General features: G+C 37.3%; 1 protein-coding gene across 1 annotated transcript; it reads left to right on the top strand.

Annotated features, from left to right (window-relative positions):
• Positions 1 to 160: 160 nt before the first annotated feature.
• On the top strand, positions 161 to 21,602 carry LOC106484608 (desmoglein-4-like). Its single transcript, XM_067292347.1, has 17 exons — positions 161 to 208; positions 6,933 to 6,968; positions 7,343 to 7,471; positions 8,179 to 8,334; positions 8,487 to 8,634; positions 9,624 to 9,787; positions 10,041 to 10,175; positions 10,705 to 10,890; positions 11,075 to 11,334; positions 12,353 to 12,495; positions 12,642 to 12,860; positions 14,054 to 14,578; positions 16,572 to 16,720; positions 17,171 to 17,231; positions 18,851 to 19,059; positions 20,559 to 21,358; positions 21,434 to 21,602. Exons 1-17 carry the CDS (start codon positions 161 to 163, stop codon positions 21,600 to 21,602), a joined length of 3,537 nt encoding a protein of 1,178 aa, XP_067148448.1.
• The last annotated feature ends 243 nt before the right edge of the window (positions 21,603 to 21,845 follow it).

The following is a 21,845-nucleotide window of genomic DNA, read 5'->3' as shown; positions in this document are numbered from 1 at the left end:
CTTCTCTCAGAGGGAGTGGGAGACACCTTGAAAGGCTGAGTATAAGGACATCTACTGAGTGTCTTTTTAGATAGACACCAGAGTTTGGGGGGGGGGGAGGGAAAAGGAACAGACTTGTAACCATAACTCAGTTGGACTTGTATCTAAGAGATCAGATGCAATGGATTGGCTCCCTCACCGAACAACTGCTTTTCTGTTCCTTTTATTGGTAAGTCCAATTTTAATGCAATATTTGTAAACTCTGAGTTTATTGCAGTTGGATCCTTCTCAGCAGACCACTATATTTCACAGTGTAAACCACCCCCCTCCGAAAAAAAAAAAAATCCTGTGAAAATATGCATAAGGAATAAAGCTCTGCTTATTTTAAATTGTATTTCTGAAGATTCTACACAAAGAATTTAGTTTTTCATTGAATGCTGACAATTGCTTCTTTTGATTATACTATTCTGAAATCTTTTGATATTCAATATATGGCTTTCTATGTTTAAAACATGACTTTTCAGGCAAATGTTGTCTGTGTGTATTACTTAATGAGTCATTTTATTAATAATAATGTTATCATTTATAAAAATCCTAATAACTTGACTCGATATAACTTGGTTCTATGCCTTTATTTTTTTGCTCAGTATAAGGAAGATGAAGAGGAAAAATCTTTCTCTAAAATGTATTTAGCAAGAGCGCCTCAGGGTTGACCAGATCTTTTTGACCAGGCTTTATTCAAAAGAAAAACATGAAATTTAGTGAAGATTTTATCTGAATAAAAATCAGGACTTGGCCCATTACTTCCCATTATAAAGGATCCTCAACTCATTGTGCATTAGTGTCTGAGCTGCCATGTGTTAAGGAAGTAAATACTTCAAACGCTGAAATGAAAGTGTCATTCTTTGAGTTTGTTTTACTTACTCTAAAAGGGAAGTTGTCTATGGTCAAGCAGAATAGTTGTGCAATGTGTTCATCAATGCTGGGAAACTGCCAGAAAGGACTTAAAAGACCTAGGGAGGCCCTTCTACTGCTGCATTCTGTTTCATGCGTGGATTATTTTTACTCATCTGTGCTGCTCCTCTCAAATTATGTAGAGGTCCAAGGCTGTGCAGACTGAAAAGAGTAGAATTTATAGTTATTTCTTTCATGGCTTTTGATTTACACAGAATATTAGTAAGTGTAAATGTTTGTTAACTTCTTGTTGCTGACATCACTAGCAATGTTTGTAGTCAAGGAAAGAGGGTTTGTTGTTATAGAATATGAAATCTTGAGATTTATTTTGAAATGATCATGCACGAATTTAGGTAACAGTTTTGCAGTCAGTAAAGTAGAACTAATCAACACAGGGTGGCTGTGAGACAAATAATGATAAAACTTGGCAAAAGCAAGGTATGGTTCGGATAAGTTTCTGCTTGTTTAGTGCAGCACACTGGTCTTCACTGGGATTGGCATGCTGTGCGTCACACTAACAGTTCTGGATTTTTATATAACATTAGTGACTACTCGTTTTATTCAGTTACCTGGTGATGCATGCTCCTGACATTCTGAAAGTGAGAATAAAGCTGATTGTACTGTATTTAAGATCTGTCCATTCAAAAGAAATTTTACTGCTTAATCTTCTCTTGTCAACACTGGAGCAACTCTCATTCTTTCAGTTTATTATTGTTACAATCGTGAGTGCTTCAGAATGCACGTTTGGTCAGGAAAAAGAGAGATATTGAAAACTTCAATTATATTTTGATGAGTATCTTTTTTTTAACTTTTACTAGAGGAATCAATTGTTGTTCTTCTAATGTGTTTTTCTGCATAACAGTGTTCATGGTGGCTTGTACAGTCTTATGGCATCTTTTAGTGATTTATAGAAAGGTGATGAACAAAGCATAGGGATTAAATACATTATAAATTATGAATACAATTTTATTGCATTCTAAGGAACAGTCTTGATTTTGGGCTTAATTATTCCTTCATGAAAATCACCTGCCTGGTGGATCTGGTTAGTATATAGCTAATAAGCTGTATGAAATAAAATTGCTGTGGAATTATAGATATTTTAGTATACTTTCCAAAAATGAAGTCTTAACCTACCAGAGATTGTGCTCTGAAACTATTAACTTTCTATGTGTATTTCACCATTGGTGGAACTGATTCTGCAACCCTCAGTCACGTGACTTCAAAGGTGTTGTTCTCATGAGTAAGAGAGTTCTGTTTGTGGTACTTGCACAGACACGTTTTATAGAAATAACCTGTTTGATCAGGTATGACTCTTCTCCCGCCAGCCATCATGTGATAGTTAATAATTTTAAATTCACCACATCTCTTATATACACTTTTGTCTGACTACTTTTTCCCATGTGTTATCTACCTTTTTTTTTTTTTTTTCCAGTTGTTAGGCTATGGTTACATCTCCTACTCATAATTTGGTGGACATAAAAATATAAATCCTTTACTTGCATATGCATACAAAACATCTACTAGAATGTAGCCAAGAAACTGCACGCTCTTCTGCAAATGAAGAGTTTACTTGTAGGAACAGAAACCAAAGTAATTCATCATCCAAGAATTATCACCCAAAATTAGGTTCTTAAATTTGTAGTTATATTCTTAAATAAAAAAATGGCCCAAGCAATTGTGCATTTGCAGCTAGAGCATTCTAAGCCATGTTAGATTTTTTTTATTTAGGAGATTTATTCAGGAGACTTAGCATGACTAACTTGAAAAACTCCAATTTGGATGACAATGGTTTACACCCAGTATTGCAATTACCTTTCTGTTCATTTTTCTAATGGTTAAGCTCTGTTACTATATTGGAATTCATTATTCCTGTATGATGTGTCCTATATTATTTAGCTCAGCAAAGTAGAAACAATCGCAGTGAAAGCTTTTCCCAAAGTGGTCAGTTCTTTTAATAAACATTTTAAAATAGATAAAACTTTGGAATTTATTCTTCTGACAGACATGAGCATCATATCTTTCATTTACTTCTGTGGAAATAGCAATAAGTTCTCCATCCCGGGTACAATACAAAATATTGACTCCTGTTGCTAATATGAGAAGCCAGAAACACCTGACTTTTGCAGAGTTAACAAATAAATAGCCAGAAAAATCATCCTGCGTAATTTCCCCTTAAAATTGGAAGAAACACATTCATTAATGGAATGCAAAAAATGAAAAGCACAGGTAAAACTGTATTCTTGTTTTAATTTAAAAGTTACCAAATGGCTTCTTTTTAAAATATGAGGTTGTGTCTTATGTTTCAGCCCTGCTTCTCATTATTTCGTATGCACTAATTTATTATTTTTTTTAATGAGGTACAGAATGCATAAAGGGAAGGGTTCATTATTTCAACCCTTTACTAGTCAGAGTTTTGGCTGAGTAAGACGTGCAGGTCCCAAAATGCTGACACAACCAGAGCTACCATGATGACTAATATAATATGTGCGAGTTCTCAGCCCTCCTCCCATCAAGGTCAATAACAATACTGCTGTTGACTTCAAAGAGAAAGAATCAGATGCAATATGAATAATGCTGGGAAGATGTTAAAGGCGTGTTCAGTCATTTAGATATGAGTAGGTGGAGGAGGGAGGATTCCATAATTGCATATAATATTGCTTGGCAGTCAATTAATGATTAGTTAATTCTTGTTTGCAAATTACTTTGAAGATGCAAAGAACCATACACATCCTATGGGCCTAATTCTGTTCCCAGTTACATCAGAACAAATTCAGAGTAACTCCAGTGTGATGTCAAGATCTCATGTCAGGCACAGGGTTCAGACTCTGTATCATTACAATAAAAGGCAAACTTTCAGATAGACTACTGTGAGAATGACGGTCATGACAAACGTTTCTGTCTGCACCTCTCCCAACCCCTACCAGAAAGAGTCTGCGCAACTAGCTTCTAGCTTCTCTGCAGAGTTTCCATTTTTTTAGGGTCTCTTAGAGACTAGCAGAACAGCAAATCTTGATGTCATTCTAATCAGCCTGCCTACCCCAAGATCCTCAGGATGCATCCAACCCTTTCAGCTCCTGTTGTTTTAACGATGTTTAATCACTGATTCTATGGAGAATACTACATGTAAATACTCAGACACTAGTTTAGAAGTGAACTTTGTACGTTATCTTCAAATATGCCAGAATTAGCTGCTAGGAGATAGACAGTAAAATGTTCTTCTCCACTGGAAATAGCACTAGAAATACAGGGTTTACAAGGTAGTGAGATATTTGAAACTGACAGCTGGAGGGAGAGGGGAAAGCTTTTTGTTTTCTGCTGATGCTGGAGGAGAACTGGAAAACATTAGGTGGGGCGGTAGAGGAAACCCTGTCCCTGGCCATGTTAGACAGATGTCTCTCCAGAATTGTTTGGATTTATCTGGTGAACTAGATAGCCTCTTCTGGTGTTTGTCTGCCCTATTTTCTATAATATAGCAGTAACTGAGATAGACTTACTGAATGCAGACATCAAATTCATCAGATCAACATTCTCGAGTAGTATGACAAATAGTACTGAGGACTCCGGATTCAAAACCATCAAAATTTCTTTAAAGATCTTTCATCAGCAACAGGTAGCAGGAGGGTTTTTCCTTAGCTGGTAGGGGACAAGTGTGGAAACACTGGGCCTTAATTTATGATTCCCAGCAATACTAATGAACAAATTCCTAGCATTCCCTAGTCCTAGTCAATGTAAAATGAATATCCTTTGTTGTTTGAAAACAGAGTTCCCCATTCGTCATCAGTGAAGGCTGAAATCAAGTTTTTTATGAATATTCCTGTCAGAACAGAATTCAAGAATTCCTTACAGATGTAATTCTTATTTCACAGGACTACTACTATTTTCTCAACACTGTAGTTCAGTTATGCATGTTAACTGTGAGAGTGGCATGGCTGGAGGTGAGCTACTAGTTTCCCTGTTAAATATTAGAATAGGCCATAAGATGCAGACAGTAGGTAAGATTCACTAACTTTGCATTAAGAGGCGTATACCATACTTTTCTGGGTCAGCACAATTGCTTACCTGCCAGAAGGGATTTAAGGCTAAGGGTGGAGAGGATTTCACTGTACTTGCCCAAGGAGGCTCTGCTCTGCTGGTGGGATCAGCTGATAAGAAATGCTGAATCAATGCAGTTTCTGGTCAGCTTCATCACTCAGCCTCCCTCGCGAGAGAGTAATCTGCACATTCTGCTCTCCTGTGTTTCCCCAATCTCCAAGGTGGATCGTAAAAGAAGAGGCTTGACGTTCCACTGAGGCGAAACAACTCCCCAGTTGAAATGGAGTCTGATATTGCAGAGATGAGTCATGACTGCACATGAGCTTGAACCCCAATCTGCAGCTGAAGATTTATATAGTCACCAACAAATGCACTCAGATTAAAAGCTGTAATGATGCTTTTAGCATAACCTAAACATATCTGTTTTCTGTCCAAAGACCTAATATGAGTTTGTAATGATTTTCCTGAAGAATACTCTTCTTAATGATTTATGTCAATAACTTGCTCAAAGAAACGAGAAAAAAGAATAGTTATTGCGTGAATAGTCGCGTACCTTTCAAGATATTACATACACTCAAGATACTAGATCCATAGTCTAAACTCCCTCATTCACTAGTTAATTAGAGCAGTCCTTTGTGACTGAGATCTCAGTGAATTTTGATGGGAAGAAGAGATCATCAGAGAAATGGTTTTGTAAATGACAGACAGTGAACATCTTATGACATGTAAGTAAATGAGGAAAAGGCAGGAAGAGAGAAGGAGAGCTGAAGCTGGTGTTTGTTAATCCGTTGTATGGAAAGAGATTGTTTTAACCTGAAGTGGAAGAAAGTCTGTGCCCGTCTTCCAGCCTTGATATAACAACTACATAATAAATTTGAAGTGTGGAAAGTCCCATGAGATAATTTATCACAGAAAAAAATATTGTCACAGAATTTATCCATGTAACATCTGACATAAAATCCATCAGAGAAAACATGTCAGCCAAATCAGTGTGAGTCACTGAACAGTACTGGGAAATAACTGGGACGTGGAAAACTGATAACTACAGCTGTTAGCCACCACTGATGAGAAAGGAGAAACTGCAATTCTTTCCCATATTTTTCATCCTTTATTGTCTGAAGTGGGTAAAGGCAGGTCATAAACCCAAAAGTGATGTTATGGAGTTATGATACATTCACCAAGTGACTTCATCTTCACACATTATTTTGAAATAAGGTTAATAAAACTGTGCTTTCTTTTAAATTGCAGTAGTCAAAAAATTGATAATTCTCCATTATTTTAATTTTAAAGTCACTACACCTTGCATCTGATCCTGCAACATTTATCTACCTACGTCTTCGTTTGCACAGTTAGACCTCAAAACAAAGCCCACTGAACTCCAAAAAAATCTGTCTAGTGACTGCAGTTGGCTTTCCGTCATACATTTAACCTCTAACCTCAGTGGGAATTTACAGGAGAATGTTTTTATTTCTTTTGCCTAAACCATATATTGAAATATTTTGAAATACTCCAGGTCTACCATAACTTTCTAAATAAACCTCTAAAAAATAAAGCAATACTTCTTGTTTACTTTCCTAGACATACCTTTCTTTTTTAGCAAAACTTGCAATCACTTCTCTCTTCAGCTGAATCAGCTGAGACTCTACAACCTAAAAATCTGTGTGAAAGATTTTTTTTTATGTAAATATAACATGAAATTTGCACATGTTCTCAAACTCAAGGTGCCTTGAAAGACATTAATTTTGAATGAATTAACCTTCAAGGAATTAAACATGGGCATGGGGGGGAAAAAATGGCACAGCATTATTTATGGAAATCCTGCAACTACAGCCTAGTTAGGCTGTTGCAATGAACTTGAGGAAAATATGCTGCTCCAGTCCTGCAATATAGCAATGTGTGGCATCTGGGTTTTGCTTACTGCATTTTGCCTTGCATGTTTATATGCCAGTCTCTTATTGTTCTTGCAGGTACTCTTGGATTTCAGCACAGGATTTCATGTGGAGGTAATAAAAAATTCCTTAGAAACTGTTTTTCTGATAAAATGAAATGTAACCATATAAAAATGAAATGGAAAATACTGAACTAAGACATTTTTTAACTTGATGATTGAAAACATATTTAAATATTAAACAGTTGCAGGTAATAACCTGCTCATCCTCTCAAGAGTTCTCCAGAATCTCAACAAATACCTAATACTCAGGAATAATTTAAAAGTATATATGTACAGTCTCAGGCTTGGTACTGAGACTCATGTAAAAAAACATGGTCTATAAAAATCTCTTTTCTACTCCTTAATGTTGGAAATTCTAAATGTATGTATAAATTTAAAATGTATTGAGGTTGCTGGTCATAGTGACATTGGGACTCTATGTCAAAGGTAAAAGAATGGGATGAAAATGGAGTGGCAAGATGGAGAACCTTCAGAAGACAAAAACGTGAATGGATCAAATTTGCTGCAGCTTGTAGAGAAGGAGAAGATAATTCTAAGAGGAATCCAATTGCCAAAGTAAGTAGAAAGCAAAGCAGAAGTGTTGTTCACCAACAAGGAAGCTTTTTGTAAAGACAGGCTGATAAAAGATTTGAGAGTATATTTGCTTAGAGTAGTCAAAGCAAGGAATATAGAACAGAAGAAAGAAGATGCAATATTTCCAGCTCAGCTGAGACACTCTAATAGGATGAACTCATGCGGCTGCTGAGGAGTGACCAAAGGCTTCCTAGAATTTTCAGATCTGTCCACTTTCTGGAAAGCTCCAACACATATTATGTTTATGTGCAGCCGCTGCATATTAGTTCTTTGTATTTTAATATTCTCTTTCACTCTGAGAAACCCCTGAGCACAAGCTCCAAGATGGTGCTTGACTCTTGTGAGGTGATGGAGCACACAGGATGTCCTCCTATCCTTTCCCCACATCTGTATCCTTTCGGAGGTCCAGGCACAGTGTAAGATTCTTGGAAGTTACTCTCCCATAACATCTCCGCTTCACTGCCGGAAGACTTGAAAGAAATATTCAGGGGAGATGCAGCAGTAGATTGACTGGTTTGTGGCACAGCCTTCAATTGGTTCTGCCAATAACCTTGTGATATGTGGTTGGGAGAGAAACTGAAAATTATATAGAATTCTTTAAGGGCAATAGTAATAGGGAAAAAAAAGAAAAAAAACCTTGCAGATGTTCTAAGTGAGCTGGCATAAACTATTATTATCTATTATTGTAGATCCGGTCAGATTGTGAAGAAAACAATCCAATTACATACAGCATCTCTGGAGTTGGAATTGATCGTGCCCCCTACGGAATATTTGTTGTTAACCCAAGAACAGGAGAAATTAATATAACATCAATAGTGGATAGGGAAGTGACCCCAGTATTTGTTGTAAGTATTTTTTTTTCCTTTATAATGATGGCTGCAAGAGGCAAGGCAGGGCAGGGGATCAGAATTAGACAAATGCTCTAATTCATTTGTTTCAGACTGTTGCTTTGTTTCCTTCATTTTTGGTTTTAAAATGAGTAAATCTCTTTATCTAGATACGTTGCTTTGCTAAGCACTCAGTGACGGGTGCAGATTTGGAAACGCCTCTTGAACTTCGAGTCAGAGTTCTGGATATAAATGATAACCCTCCTATATTTGCACAATCTGTATTTACAGGATCTATTGAAGAATGCAGCATGGACAGTAAGTAACTATTTTATGCTTATTACAGTGTAGTATAGTCAGGGGGGTTGCCAGAATACAGTTAATACAAACCTGGGGTGTTTGTTCTACTTCCTCTTAGGCAGTGACATATGTTTCCCAGAGCCACTGCAGGAGGAGGGAGATGTTTCTCAGAGTGCCATTGGAGCGGGGATCTAAGCTTGTGGCCTAAAATTAGACAGTGATGCATTCTTCCCCCTTTTCTCCCACACACGAATGTTTAATGCTCCAGTTCCTAACCTCATCATCATGCAAATTCTTTTAGATGTGAAAACTTAAAATAAATTGGTTCATGTCTTCTCATTAAAAAAAAAAAACCTTATTTCCTGTGACGATATATAAAATACACCTTTTCACATTTGTCCTAATTCAAATATTTGTATTTGTAGCCTGAATAGCCTGGTTGCAGTAGAATATTACTAAATAAACCCTTACTTAAACCACTAAAATGGTTCTTACCACCGAAAGCACTGCAATCAGCACTAGGCTTGTAAGTAACACTGAGGTCAGTAGGGGAATGGCAGGGGAGAGCTCATGTCCTGAATAGAAAGGCAGAGAACTGCCGTGACATGCTGCTGCAAACTCATCCTGCCATGCACACACGTGAAAGCAGGTGGCCCCCTTACAACCCTACCTTCCAGAAATCCCCATCTAACACTGCAAAGATTTCTCATGTGAGTGTCTACAGGCTCAGAACTTAATGTTTTTACGTTACCCCTATGGTGACTTAAAGAGGTTCAGTAAAAATCTGCATTACTACACCTGATCTTAACTTGTACTGCATTTTGAAGTCATTAAAGTTCAGTCATAACCAGCATTACAAACATAAACTTTTTTTTTCTTTGTAGATGTTACTGAAAAGATAGAATCCTGTCATTTTGATGCACCAGGAATTTATCATTGTTTTGAAGAGTCATTTACAGGAACAAAACAGATTTTCTGATTTTTTTTCTTCTTATTATTATTCTTAGACACACTGGTGATGAAAATAATTGCAACAGATGCAGATGAACCTAATCACCTGAATTCTAAAATTGCCTTCAAGATAGAGAGTCAGGAACCTTCAGGTCCACCGATGTTCATTATGAATAAATATACTGGAGAACTTCATCTAGCAAATTATCTTGACAGAGAGGTAAAATTTCCTTTTCCAAAATTAAATAACATGATGTTTTGGTGGCAGGCATGTTGTGACAGTGACAAAAATAAAATAGAAAGAAGGGAGGGTTTTTTTCGTTTTTTTTTAAGGAAGTGATTTTTTTTCTATATGTTACAATAAAATGTCTCAGGGAAATGAATGAATTTGGAAATAATAGCAAGATGTAATTATTTGCAATGTCTAAAATGTACAGATCATTGTAACACACTGATTTCTCTTTCTGTGTTAGCAACATGGTAGCTACACTCTTGTGGTGAAGGCGTCAGACAGGGATGGAGCTGCAGATGGAATTTCATCTCTTTGTAGCTGTAATGTTAAAGTTATTGATGTCAATGACAACTTCCCCACTCTTGCTCAAAGCTCTGTAAGTTTTTAATATCAAAATCAACATCACTGTTTTAAAACCCTGTTCAAAAATCCAATAGATAACAAAGCCCTTACTAACCTGTTGAGCACTTTCTCATTTGAATGCTCCACTGAATTGAAGGGATTGTTTCCCTGAAGCCTGCTCAAAATCATATCTATAGTTTCCACACACAATTCTGATAAGAAACACTTAGATTTTTTTTGTATTCAGAGAACTCAAATCCTGTCATTCATGTGTCCAGACCTGTGCAATGAGGCCCGTTTATGAAGATTAATGCATCTTTATTCAGTCTTTTCTTACAAAAAGCACAAATCCAGTTCCTCTAAGCTGCGTCTACAATCACATGAGGCAACACAGCTCTTCACGTTCGCAACCAGAATTACAATTTACACAGAACACACAATTATTCTTAAATTGGTATTGACTGTGGACAGGATGTCATTCAAAAGATTCCCTGCAGTTAGCTGTGTTTTCTTGACATTATATATTTTAGTGTTTGTTAATAGGTATTTTTCTGTCATTCCAGTTTTCAGCAAGTATTTCAGAAAATTCACTTAGCTCAGAACTGCTACGGATACAAGCTCTGGATGCTGATGAAGAGTTCACAGATAACTGGTTAGCAGAGTTTTTCTTTATATCTGGTAATGAAGATAACTGCTTTGAAATTGTTACAGATCCAGCTACAAATCAAGGAATCCTTAGAGTAATTAAGGTATGGATAAATATTGTGGTTCAACTGTTTAAATAATCATCTTAAAATAATTTAAATCATTAAAAATAATTTTAAAATGATCAACAAAAGTACTGTGACTCAACCATTTAAAACAGCATATTTAATAAAATTAAAGTCCAGGAAATTGTATTTATTTTCTATTTGTCTGTGTTTAATCTTTTAGGAACTGAATTATGAACACATCCAAAGTCACACACTGAGTATTGGTGTCAGAAACCGAGCTGACTTCCACCACTCTGTTGCATCTCAGTACCAAGCTGTTGGAACACCTCTCATAGTAGAAGTAAAAAATGTGATTGAACCACCAAGATTTCATCCATCTTCAATCAGCTTTTCTATATCAGAAAGTACAAGAGAGAGTCATGTTGTTGGAACATACACAGCCATTGATGAGGACACTGGGACTATGGCATCTAATGTCATGTAAGGCTGTATTTTCTCTGCTTAACTCTCCAGATTTAATAATTCTTTTAACTGAGATTTCAGTCAGATGAGAAAAAAGTATTCTCTGTTCCAGCCAACGAAGTAGAAAATGAGGTTATGAAGGATACTTTAAAAGCTACAGAAAAAAATGCTCATACAATAGCAATAGAAAAATATACTCTTCCATACATATTTATGCTATGATTGTTTTAGTTAGCTGACCATATTTTTCTTAGGCTTATGCAAATGAGAATGGTGATGCCATTTTTCTAACAGGCTTATGTAATTCAGAATAAAGTATTTCTAACCTTTTTCATAAATTTTGAAAGGTTTTGTTACAAGTAGTGAATTTGTTAGAAACTTTAAAGAAGCAAGTAGAAAACCCCAATAGTGGGCAATTTTGTGTAATCAGCATAGATGAGGTCACTACCAGCTCATTCGATATTTAAAAAAAATGATTTGGCAACTATTTTTGATGAAATTAATGATAGTTGATTAATGGGACTGTTATTTGTTTCTTAATGTATATAAAACCAAATACATCAATTTTACAAAGGTTTCAAAAATTTTCATAAGATAGAGAAAAATATTAGCAAATACAACTTCAGAATATTATAGGAGGAGCTGTGGATTTAGCTACTGACATTAGCAAGGGTTTTAGTAAAGGTCAGGCCATATTTTACTTTTAGACTATGATATCACTTTCAAAATATAATTCTATGCAGTTGCTTTATTCTTAATTATTATTCTTGTGTGCATAATTACTATTCTGCTGTGCATCTTCTGAAGTCTGCAGGAATTTTGTTTGAACAGGGAAAATGCAATAGGATTTAGCGCAGAGTAAGAAAAATGTTCCCAAGTGACAAATATTATTTACAAAATGATTACGTAGTAGAACACTATAGCATATAGAGTCAATGTTAACTAGATTAATTTATTCCATCCCAATAACTGGGTCTGCCTGATTTGAGCTGTTTCATATTAATAATTCTGAGTATTTTTAATTCACCAAATACAGATATAGTATAGGACGTGATCCAGGTGCCTGGTTCAAAATCAATCCAAACACTGGTGTAATCACACTGAACAAAGTTATTGACCGGGAATCAGCCTATGTAGTCAATGGGCAATACAGAGCAGAGGTCTGGGCTATTACCAGAGGTAAGAAAATAGATTAACTTTTTCTGAAACAAAACTGTCTTAGTTCAGATTTCTCTATTTTTTCCCCTTTTCTAGTTTTCCCACCTGAACTGCATTGTTTAAAATATCTATATTCCCTCCTGATTACAAGTACCTTCTCTTTACAGGTTATCCTCGACATACTGCTACTGGTACTGTCGTGCTTTTAATACAAGACGTCAATGATAATTGTCCAATTATTAATACAGAAATAAGGAAAGTATGTATGCATTCTCCATCAGTGATTATCACAGCAAAGGATATGGATAGTTATCGGTATGGCCCCCCCTTTACATTCAGCATACATGGTGAACCTCAAACTACATGGATTATCAGATCGATAAATGGTAAATTAAACTATGTTTTATAACAGAGTGAATCATAGCAATAAACTCTTATCTAAAATAATCGATTAGGATAACCTAAGTTACTAGGATCTATACTAACCTCACTTAAACATGATTTTACACTCATATGAATCCAAGGAATAAAATGGAATTGTTTTGGATTTGTACTTATATATTAATCATATTAGAATCATTAGATGTATTTTGTCTAGTTGTCATCTTTTAAAGGAAACTAAGCATATGCTGATAAAAATAGAGCAGCAAAACTTTATTTTACTAGAGTGTAACTATAATAAGCCTTGGTCTAAAGCTAAAGAGGTAATTCAAAAGGAAAAATTTGATATTTTTTCTCTGTATACTATCTAAAAAATTCTAAGCGTGTGACAAAACTCTCAAATTTATTTATTAGAGTAAAAATATCCACTAAGTTCTTAGTCTGAAGAGCTTTCCTTTTACGAGAGAAGGATATAAAAATGTCAAATAAAGATTACAGCTATTATAATTTATGTGCTTGCTTGTAATTTTAAGAAAAAAGGTTTAGCCTTTGCCTAGTGGAGCTTTTCTAATTCACTTTGATAAGACTTAATTAACTAAATGAATTAATCAAATCTCTTATATTACTAAATGTCAGAAGTTGCATAACTTGTTGTATGCACAGAAGACTAGATTACACGGTAACTATTGCAATTATAATTACTCTTGCATGTCCTATTTGTCCTAAACAGATGCAAATATGTAACTTCAAATATTTTAAAACTATGGAAAAAACTTTTGAAAAAAACATAAACATGTAATCACGTAACATAGCTAACATAGCTATCATGTAACCTCCCTGTGAGAGAACAGGAAATGTGTGTAACTTGCAATTTTAATGTTCCCCACTGTCGGAATAAAAATCAAGAAATGCCACCATAGATATAAAAAAGTGCATTTGCCCCTTTATATTTCTCAGGTTCAAAACTGATAACTAAACTGATCTGGCTCAGGTTTTCCAAAACAACAAAAAAAAGCAGCATAGACTAAGACTATAAACTTCTGCCTTATGGCTGAAACTTACTTCTAGTAACTGAAGATCTTAAAATGAGAAGACTTACTCTTCACTCCACACTATGAACATTATTCACAAAAACTATAGACTTGTATTTAAAGTCACTACCTTAATCTAAATAATTCTCTCCTGTTTTCTCCCAAAGCTTCCTCTGCAGAACTAGTGGGTCAGAACATTGACTTTTTCTTGTATAAGATCTACGTCAACATTAGAGATAACCAAGGCCGAAGCTGCTCACGACCATATATAATTCCACTGCAAGCTTGTCGGTGTGATAGTCGCAATTACTGCACCAGTGGGGCCACAAAAATAATTATCATTGGTGGTGGTGGCAGTGGCAGTGCTGGTGGCGGCGGTGGTGGCAGCGGCGGTGGTGGTGGCGGTGGTGGAGGTGGCGGTGGTGGTGGTGGTGGTGGAGGAAGCCAAGGTGAAATAGTTCAAGGAACAGACCAACAGGGCAACACCGGTGAGAGTGGAGTTGAAGGAGGTGACAGTGCTACGACTGACGGAGGTGAAGCTGGGAGCAATTACAATGGTGAAGGTTATGACGGTGGAGAGAGTGGTCAAGCTTATGATGGAACAGGAAGTTATGGCAGAGACGCTCAGTCTTCTACCACACTTAGTGCTGCTGCCATTGGCCTGATGTTTCTTGGTGGATTAATATTTGTTCGTAAGTATAAAATTAGGAAAACTGTTTTATTAAATTTCTAAGATATATATATTTTTTACTCTTTTGAAATAAATAGACTTGTTGCTTTGTTAAACTGGGAATTCCATGGGCACTTTGCAGAGTAAGAAATGCTTTTTAAATTAAAAGAATATATATATGTGTGTATAAAGTTTATATTTTATACATACATACAAACACACATATATATATACATAAATAAATATTATACACACTTCATTCAGAAACAATTATTTCCTTCCTAAGACTTACAGTTTTTTTTTTTTTTTCCTAAAGTGTTATCCAGTTCTGATAAGAATCAGTGATAATTCAGGCAGGGTCAAAAGTTTGGTAGAAGACTCAGAAGATTCTGAGCAAGAGCTGGCACTATTGACTTTACAACCTATGTGTAGCAATTTGCTGTACATTAGTTACATTACTTAAAAGAAATGGGCAATTATCAGCTCCAAGTTGGGTACAAAAAGAAATAAAAAGAACAAGATTACTTTGAAGTCAAAGCCAAATTTCAGTGGTACAAAACTAAAACTTTTTAAATTTTAAATCTTTCAGCAGCTTCTGTCAACCATTACATTGATTAAAAATGAGTAGGGTTTGTGATAACAAGATCAGAACAGATCATTCATTTTCATGTCCTATTATTTCTCAAGAAATACAAGTTTCAGGGAGAAGAATGAGTCAAGTCAGACTTTATGATGAGCACTGATGTATGCAGCATATAAATTTCAGCAATTACTTCTCAGACCAGCACAATCAGACACGATCGTTTGTCTTTCATGACCAGGGCAACCAGCCACCAAGATCTGCCCAGTACAGAAATACTGACCACAACAACCAGAGGAACATGTTTTCTCCCCTAATTTGAGGGGATTTGGGTTGGTTTGGTTTGGGCTTGGGGTTTGTTTTTTGAAGCTAAAAAAAAAAAAAGCAAGTTTTCAAGCTGTTTTGTTTCTTCTCAGTTTGGTGAATGTTACAGGACAGACCACCTTTTGGCCTTTGGAAATCTCTTCTCCCAATCAGTAGCCTCCAGAGTAAATATGTTCTTAGTTTTGCAGTGTGAGGAAGCACTTTGTATACTTTATAGCCTTTTGTTTTTTCTCTTCAGTTCACTATGAGTTTCAGATGCTCTGGCATCTGAAATCTGGTACTCTCTTGTAGGCTCTTGTAGGGAACTGTCTCTCTACACTCACTCTGCAGTGATACTAGGTTACTAAATTAGCCATCTAGGCTAAGGGTATAAAGCCTGCCAGAATGCCTGTCTCAGCTCCTTCCTAAAATGAGCAATGATTTTGATGTCAGCACTTAAAGTATTCAGCAATTCCAAGCACTGAATTCTTGAGAGAACTAAGCATAATATAGCACCCTGGGAAACCTGACTCACTGTATTTAATCATTTGTTAAAACTGTGGTTTGGGGTTTGACGCTATTGTTTTTCATATCAACTATATATGATGTGAAAAATGCAACTGGAGCCTAAGCCAAAGATCACTGTAGCCAGATGGAAATCCTTCTATTGATTCTCATAAGTTTATATCATTGACATGTATTTCTTTTCATTTTACAATAAGTAAAGAGAAAAATGTATGCTTATATATCAAGAACAAATATCACTGAATGCTATATATAGCAGAACTGGTTCTGTTTGTTTCATTTTCGTATATCTGCAACTTAAATTCATCCGGCTGAGATAGATCAAAGTCTGTTCCCAGCTGTATAGGCATAAATTTGGAGTAACAGACCTACTCCACCCCACTTTTGCTCTGCTATAACTAAAGGCAGAAATTATTGCAATTATCCAAATACGTACTTTTTCAAAAGCAACTAATGATTTGAAAAGCCAGATTTGTAGGCTGCTTGGTTTAAAACATTTTAAGACATGTTTTTGAAAGTTCTTGAGTACCTACTCTCTGGGAAATACAGCTATTCCTGCGAAGAAGAGATGGCCTAAATCCCTGTTTCCTGTTTCTTTCCTGTTAAGTGATTCCAATCTTGATGTCAATGAGCGACTGTTGTGGCTGTGGACCTGGAGCTGCAGGTGGAGTTGGGACTGGATTTGAACCTGTACCTGAATGCACAGAAGGGGCAATTCATCCATGGGGAATAGAAGGTGCACAGCCTGAAGACAGGGTCAGTACATCCCGTGTTTCTAAAACCCGCATTCATTTATATTTACAGCATAGCTTGCATCTTGTCTAGAAGCAAGACAATGACTGTAGCACTGTGCCATTTTTAAAAGAAGCCTGGCATTGTCTAGCATTGCCAAGCAGGTATGAAAGGTGATTCTTAATTAACATTTGGAGATGGAGTTTATGTTTGGTGTTACTGCTCCCTGAGCTGAGACACAGTAACTAGCAAGCTTTTTCAATGCAAGATAAAACAAGATAACACAAACCATCTCCACTGATCACTTTTACCTTGACAATGAAACAGACTTGGATGGAGTCTTCTTACAGGGGTGGTCATCAACAACTGACCAGAGCAATAGTTAATGGTTTAGTGGTAATTCCTTAACATATTTGGTCTTCATATGGGAATGTCAAAGTTCAATGTTCAAGAAGTCAAAATATTGTTTTCCAGGATGTCTCACACATTCTTGCCCCAACAACAGCTGCTGGAGGTGAATTTGGTGAACCCTCTGGTAAGCAGAACCTAAGATTTTCTTTGTTCACTATAATAAAGCTATCTTTCAGCACTTAACATCTTCTGGTTCAAGGAGTACTTCAGTTTCTAAGCTAGAACCCAACCCTTCCGATCTTACCTGTGCAGATAGTCAAACTGAGGTTAGTTGGACTTCCCAGCATGAATAAAGGGTCTGAGGTTTGAACCTGGACAGATTCATCTCTGCAAACTGCATTTATTTCGAAATATTTGCCAAGGCTTTCAAATTTCAGGCAATTTTACTTTATCGTTCCAGCTAGTAAATTAAGATTCTTTTCAAGACACCAGTTTAAGCAGAAATCAATCTCAAGGCCAGAACAACAAAAATTTTCTTTCATAACTCAGTGATGAAAGGTCAGTTCTTTCCACTTTCCAAGCTCTGCTTAGGACAAGGGAGAACGAGGAGCCAGGTAATTACTCCCCAGTTTTGCACCACCTTAGACAGAGAGCTGGCACACACTATAATAAATTTATGCTCCTGATAAGGTCCTCCCAGGAATTCAATGGCCATAGAAATGGCCACAGTGCCACTTTCTCTTTTCCCCATTCATTACACCACAACAGGAAGTAAGGATGTTGGCTCAGAATCCGTTTTCACTAAGCTTATGACAGGAAGAAATGTCACAGTGCCAGACAATTTCTCTGATGATTTTTGTATAGGCACAAATGTTCTTATCCTTAAGATAAAACCAAAAGATAACAAAACATTTGGGGCATAAATGTGAATTAAGTCTTTGTTTCCAGGGAAGTTATGCTGGCATGACAAACTGAAAAATTTAAGACTGATATCTGTGATTTACTTTATTTCCACTTTTATCTCTCCTGCTATGGCAAGAGCCTCTGGTTTGAATTCTATTAGCTGAGACTAACAAGGTTAAATGAGAAAAAGTGATAGAATATGGCCTACAGTTCTTAATACAATCATATTCAAGACTACTGTATGCAATTATTTTATTATATTACACATTGATATTTAAGACCACTCATTCATTATTATCATATATGAAAAATTCTGGAGAAGATAATATCCTGTGAGTATAATTTTATAATTTATTGTAAAGGATATTTTCATTCTGTATTATAAACACTGGAGGTTATTATGATCAGCTGCTGTTTCCCCAAATCCCCTGGCTTCTTAACAACTGAGAAATGTGAAAGGGATTACAAGGCCATTTCTTTTGCTGAAGAGTTTAAGGCAACACTCTCAACCCTAGTGTGATCATAAATATACATTTCTGTATTTGCATAAATATCCATAAGCATTATCTGATATTCTAATATAAATCCCATGACAGCATATAACCAGACAGAGGAATCTCTCCAGCCAATTACGCAAGTGAATTGTTGATTTTCTAAAGCATATATACAAGTGCATGCCTAGCCTCATGCATAAAATCAATTAAATCTCTACGAATACGCACTTAATTTTTGTTGCAGTTTCAGTGTTTAGCACATATGTGTGAATCTGTGAACAAAATTAGTCTAAAATACCTTCAGAAGCTTATTGGGGTCATTATATTATTGGTAAAACAACCAGAAAATTCTTTGTAAATATCACAGAATATAGGAGAGAGAACTTTTTTTTTTTTCCATTTTCAGAAATATATACAAACACATATGGAGGAGGAGGAGTAGTAGCTTCTGGTGTTGAAGACACTACAGCAGTTGGCTATGGTACTGGTACTGGTTATGGAACAGCTGGAGGAATTTCTGGAACAGGAGAAGCAAAGGGATCATGTGGAGGAACGATAAAAGAGTATCGAGAAGGAGGGGTGAATATGGCCTTCCTAGACAACTACTTCTCAGAGGTAACCGACCCATCTTCTTTGTATTGTATCTGTGAGTCCACTGGTAGATTCTCCTCTCCAGGTTACATAGTGAAAATCCAAAATAACTCCACTGAAATTGAAACTTACATGACATAGAACTGGTGTGAGAAACAAACAGACTGTACTAATATGAAAAAAAACATATTAATAATACTGCTTTTCAGCTGTTGGCATAACACATTTGATAAGCAAAATTAGTAGCAAGTTATTAAATTATTTCAGCTTAGTAAGTGACCATCAAAATTATGTTTGCCACCTTTTTCAGTGTATAAATAGATAATAACATTGAGAATATTCCTTACTTGAAATTGTTCACAAATTGAACTGTCTAGAGATTGCTTAATGAAGGGATTTTAACTTTCAAGGAACTGTGAATATGCGTTCCCTTTCTTCTGTTTTTTCATTGCTTTTTCTGTCCAGAAAAAAGATGAAAACTGCAAATGACACAAATAGTTTTGTAATTGTCAAAACATTAATTAGCCTTTACATATAAGATAAAAAAAATGCTATGGCATTTGCATGATTAATGGATTAATGGGATAAATTTTCATGATTAGCAAGTACCGTGAAGCATAAATACTATAACTGCATATGTCATCAAAACATCAATTAATCTTTAAGGACCACTGTATTTCAAAATCTAAAAAAAGATGCAGTGGTGGAGGGGGCAGAGCAGTCCTGAACACAGATTTCTTCCAGACTGGGATCTCCCTGCCTGGACTGGGAGCACTATATATTAATCACCTGCCCAGATCCACCCATCCCAAATCAGTGATCCCCATCCTGCTCAGAACTGGTTCCCCTCTGAGCCTCTCAGGCTTGCCAAACCTTCCCCACTGCACCCAACCCTCAGAGCCATCCTTTCCATCCTGGGACCTCAGCTGTTCCCCTCACCTCCCAGCTTCGCTGTTCCTCCTACCACTGTGTCCAGATATTGCTGCCCAAAGCTTGCATTCCCCCTTTCCCTTCCACTCTCTCCCTTTACCCCACAGTCACGCCTGTTATTGACAGCCAGGTACCGCACTATTCCTTGGCTGTCTTGGCCGGTTGTATTCATGCTGTCCCCAGGCTCTCCCTCTATGGCCCTGCTCTGATGGCAATTTCCGAATCTGAACAAAGGTTTAATTTTATCAAAATCTCCGTTTGGAGATCCTGAAGACAAAAAAAGTAGGACACTTCCAGGAAAATTATTGCCCAAATGTTAAACAAAAACTCAAGACTTTGCAGTGCTTGTTTTAAACTAAATTTGAGATACTAAGTGTTTTCAAAAGAAGGAATAAAAGATCAGTAACATTTGAATAGGGCTTACTTCAAGGTCACAAAGATGTTGCTGATTTTTTTTAATCCTTTTAGTTGATGTTGTCTTACAAGTCTGCTAGGCCTGGCCATGATTAGAGAAACCTCGCTAGGGATAGAGTTAAAAACCTGAAGAAAAGTAATTCTCTTCTATTTTTTTTTTCTGTTTTTCCAAACTACAGAAAGCATTTGTGTACGCAGATGAAGATGAAGGTCGTCCAGCAAATGACTGTCTATTAATATATGATCACGAAGGAGTAGGTACTCCTGTTGGCTCTGTGGGTTGCTGCAGTTTTATCGGAGAAGATACAGATGAAACGTATTTGGATACATTAGGACCAAAATTTAAGACCCTGGCAGAGATCTGTCTGGGCAAAGAAATTGAAACTTTTTCTGAGGTTAATCTGCCTTGGCCATCTGGTAGCGCTACCTTTCCCAACCCCGAAAGTGATATAAATCTTCCGCCACCTGGAACCACCATTATTGTCAACGGAGGTGCACCAATGCCTCCCCCAGTTGGTACTACAATTGTTACCGAAAACACCTATACGTCTGAGTCTACCTTGCAGTCCCCAAGGCCAGTGTCTGATCCTTTGCTCCATGGCAATGTGATGGTGACTGAGACCTACACATCCGGCCCACCCTCCCTTAGTGTTGACCCTCTGCGTGCATCAAACATTGTTGTAACCGAAAGGGTTGTCGGGCCGGCGTCCGCCTCCGATTTGCGTGGCATGCTAGATATCCCTGATCTCACGGAGGGGTCCAACGTCATCGTCACGGAAAGAGTGATCGCACCCAACTCGCGGCTCCCGGCCTCCTTGAGCATTCCTGACCTCGTAGACGGGTCGAACATGGTGGTGACGGAAAGGGTGATCAGACCGGCCACCGGGATGCCCGGCAGCTTAATCAACATCCCCGCCGAGCTGTCCAGCGCCCACAACATGGTGGTCACAGAGAGAGTAGTGTCGGGGGCTGCAATGAGCGGCATGGGCGGGGCTGGCATGGGCGGGGCTGGCATGGGTGGAGCCGGCATGGGTGGAGCTGGCATGGGTGTGGCCAGCATGGGCGGGGCCAGCATGGGCGGGGCCAGCATGGGCGGGATGAGTAGCGCGGCCCAGATTTTGAATGCCGACTGCCACCTCAGCCAGCCCATGGGCATGGCCTCCCCTGGCACCTCGCGGCGGAGGGTGACGAAGTACAGCACTGTGCAGTACTCCAGCCAGTGAGCCAGCCCCCCGCGGCCCTTCCTCCGGCCCAAACCGCGGCTCGCCAGGGCATTTGTTACCCGCAGCCAACCGAGGATATTGTTATTATTTATAACTAGCAAATAACGGCAAAATTTCGGGGATTCTTACTTGAGGAGGATTCTCATGAGGGTACCCAGTTTCAAAGCCAAACGCAGAACCTGATCAGGGAGGGGAAAGTCCAGGCTAGCTTTAAATATCTTTTTTCTCTTCAGGTAGCAGTAA

This window comes from Apteryx mantelli, chromosome 2 (genome assembly GCF_036417845.1).
Source record: "Apteryx mantelli isolate bAptMan1 chromosome 2, bAptMan1.hap1, whole genome shotgun sequence".
In the NCBI taxonomy this organism is placed as follows: domain Eukaryota; kingdom Metazoa; phylum Chordata; class Aves; order Apterygiformes; family Apterygidae; genus Apteryx; species Apteryx mantelli.
The sequence above is the reverse complement of the archived record's forward strand: the minus strand, read 5'-3'. Positions and strand labels throughout refer to the sequence as shown.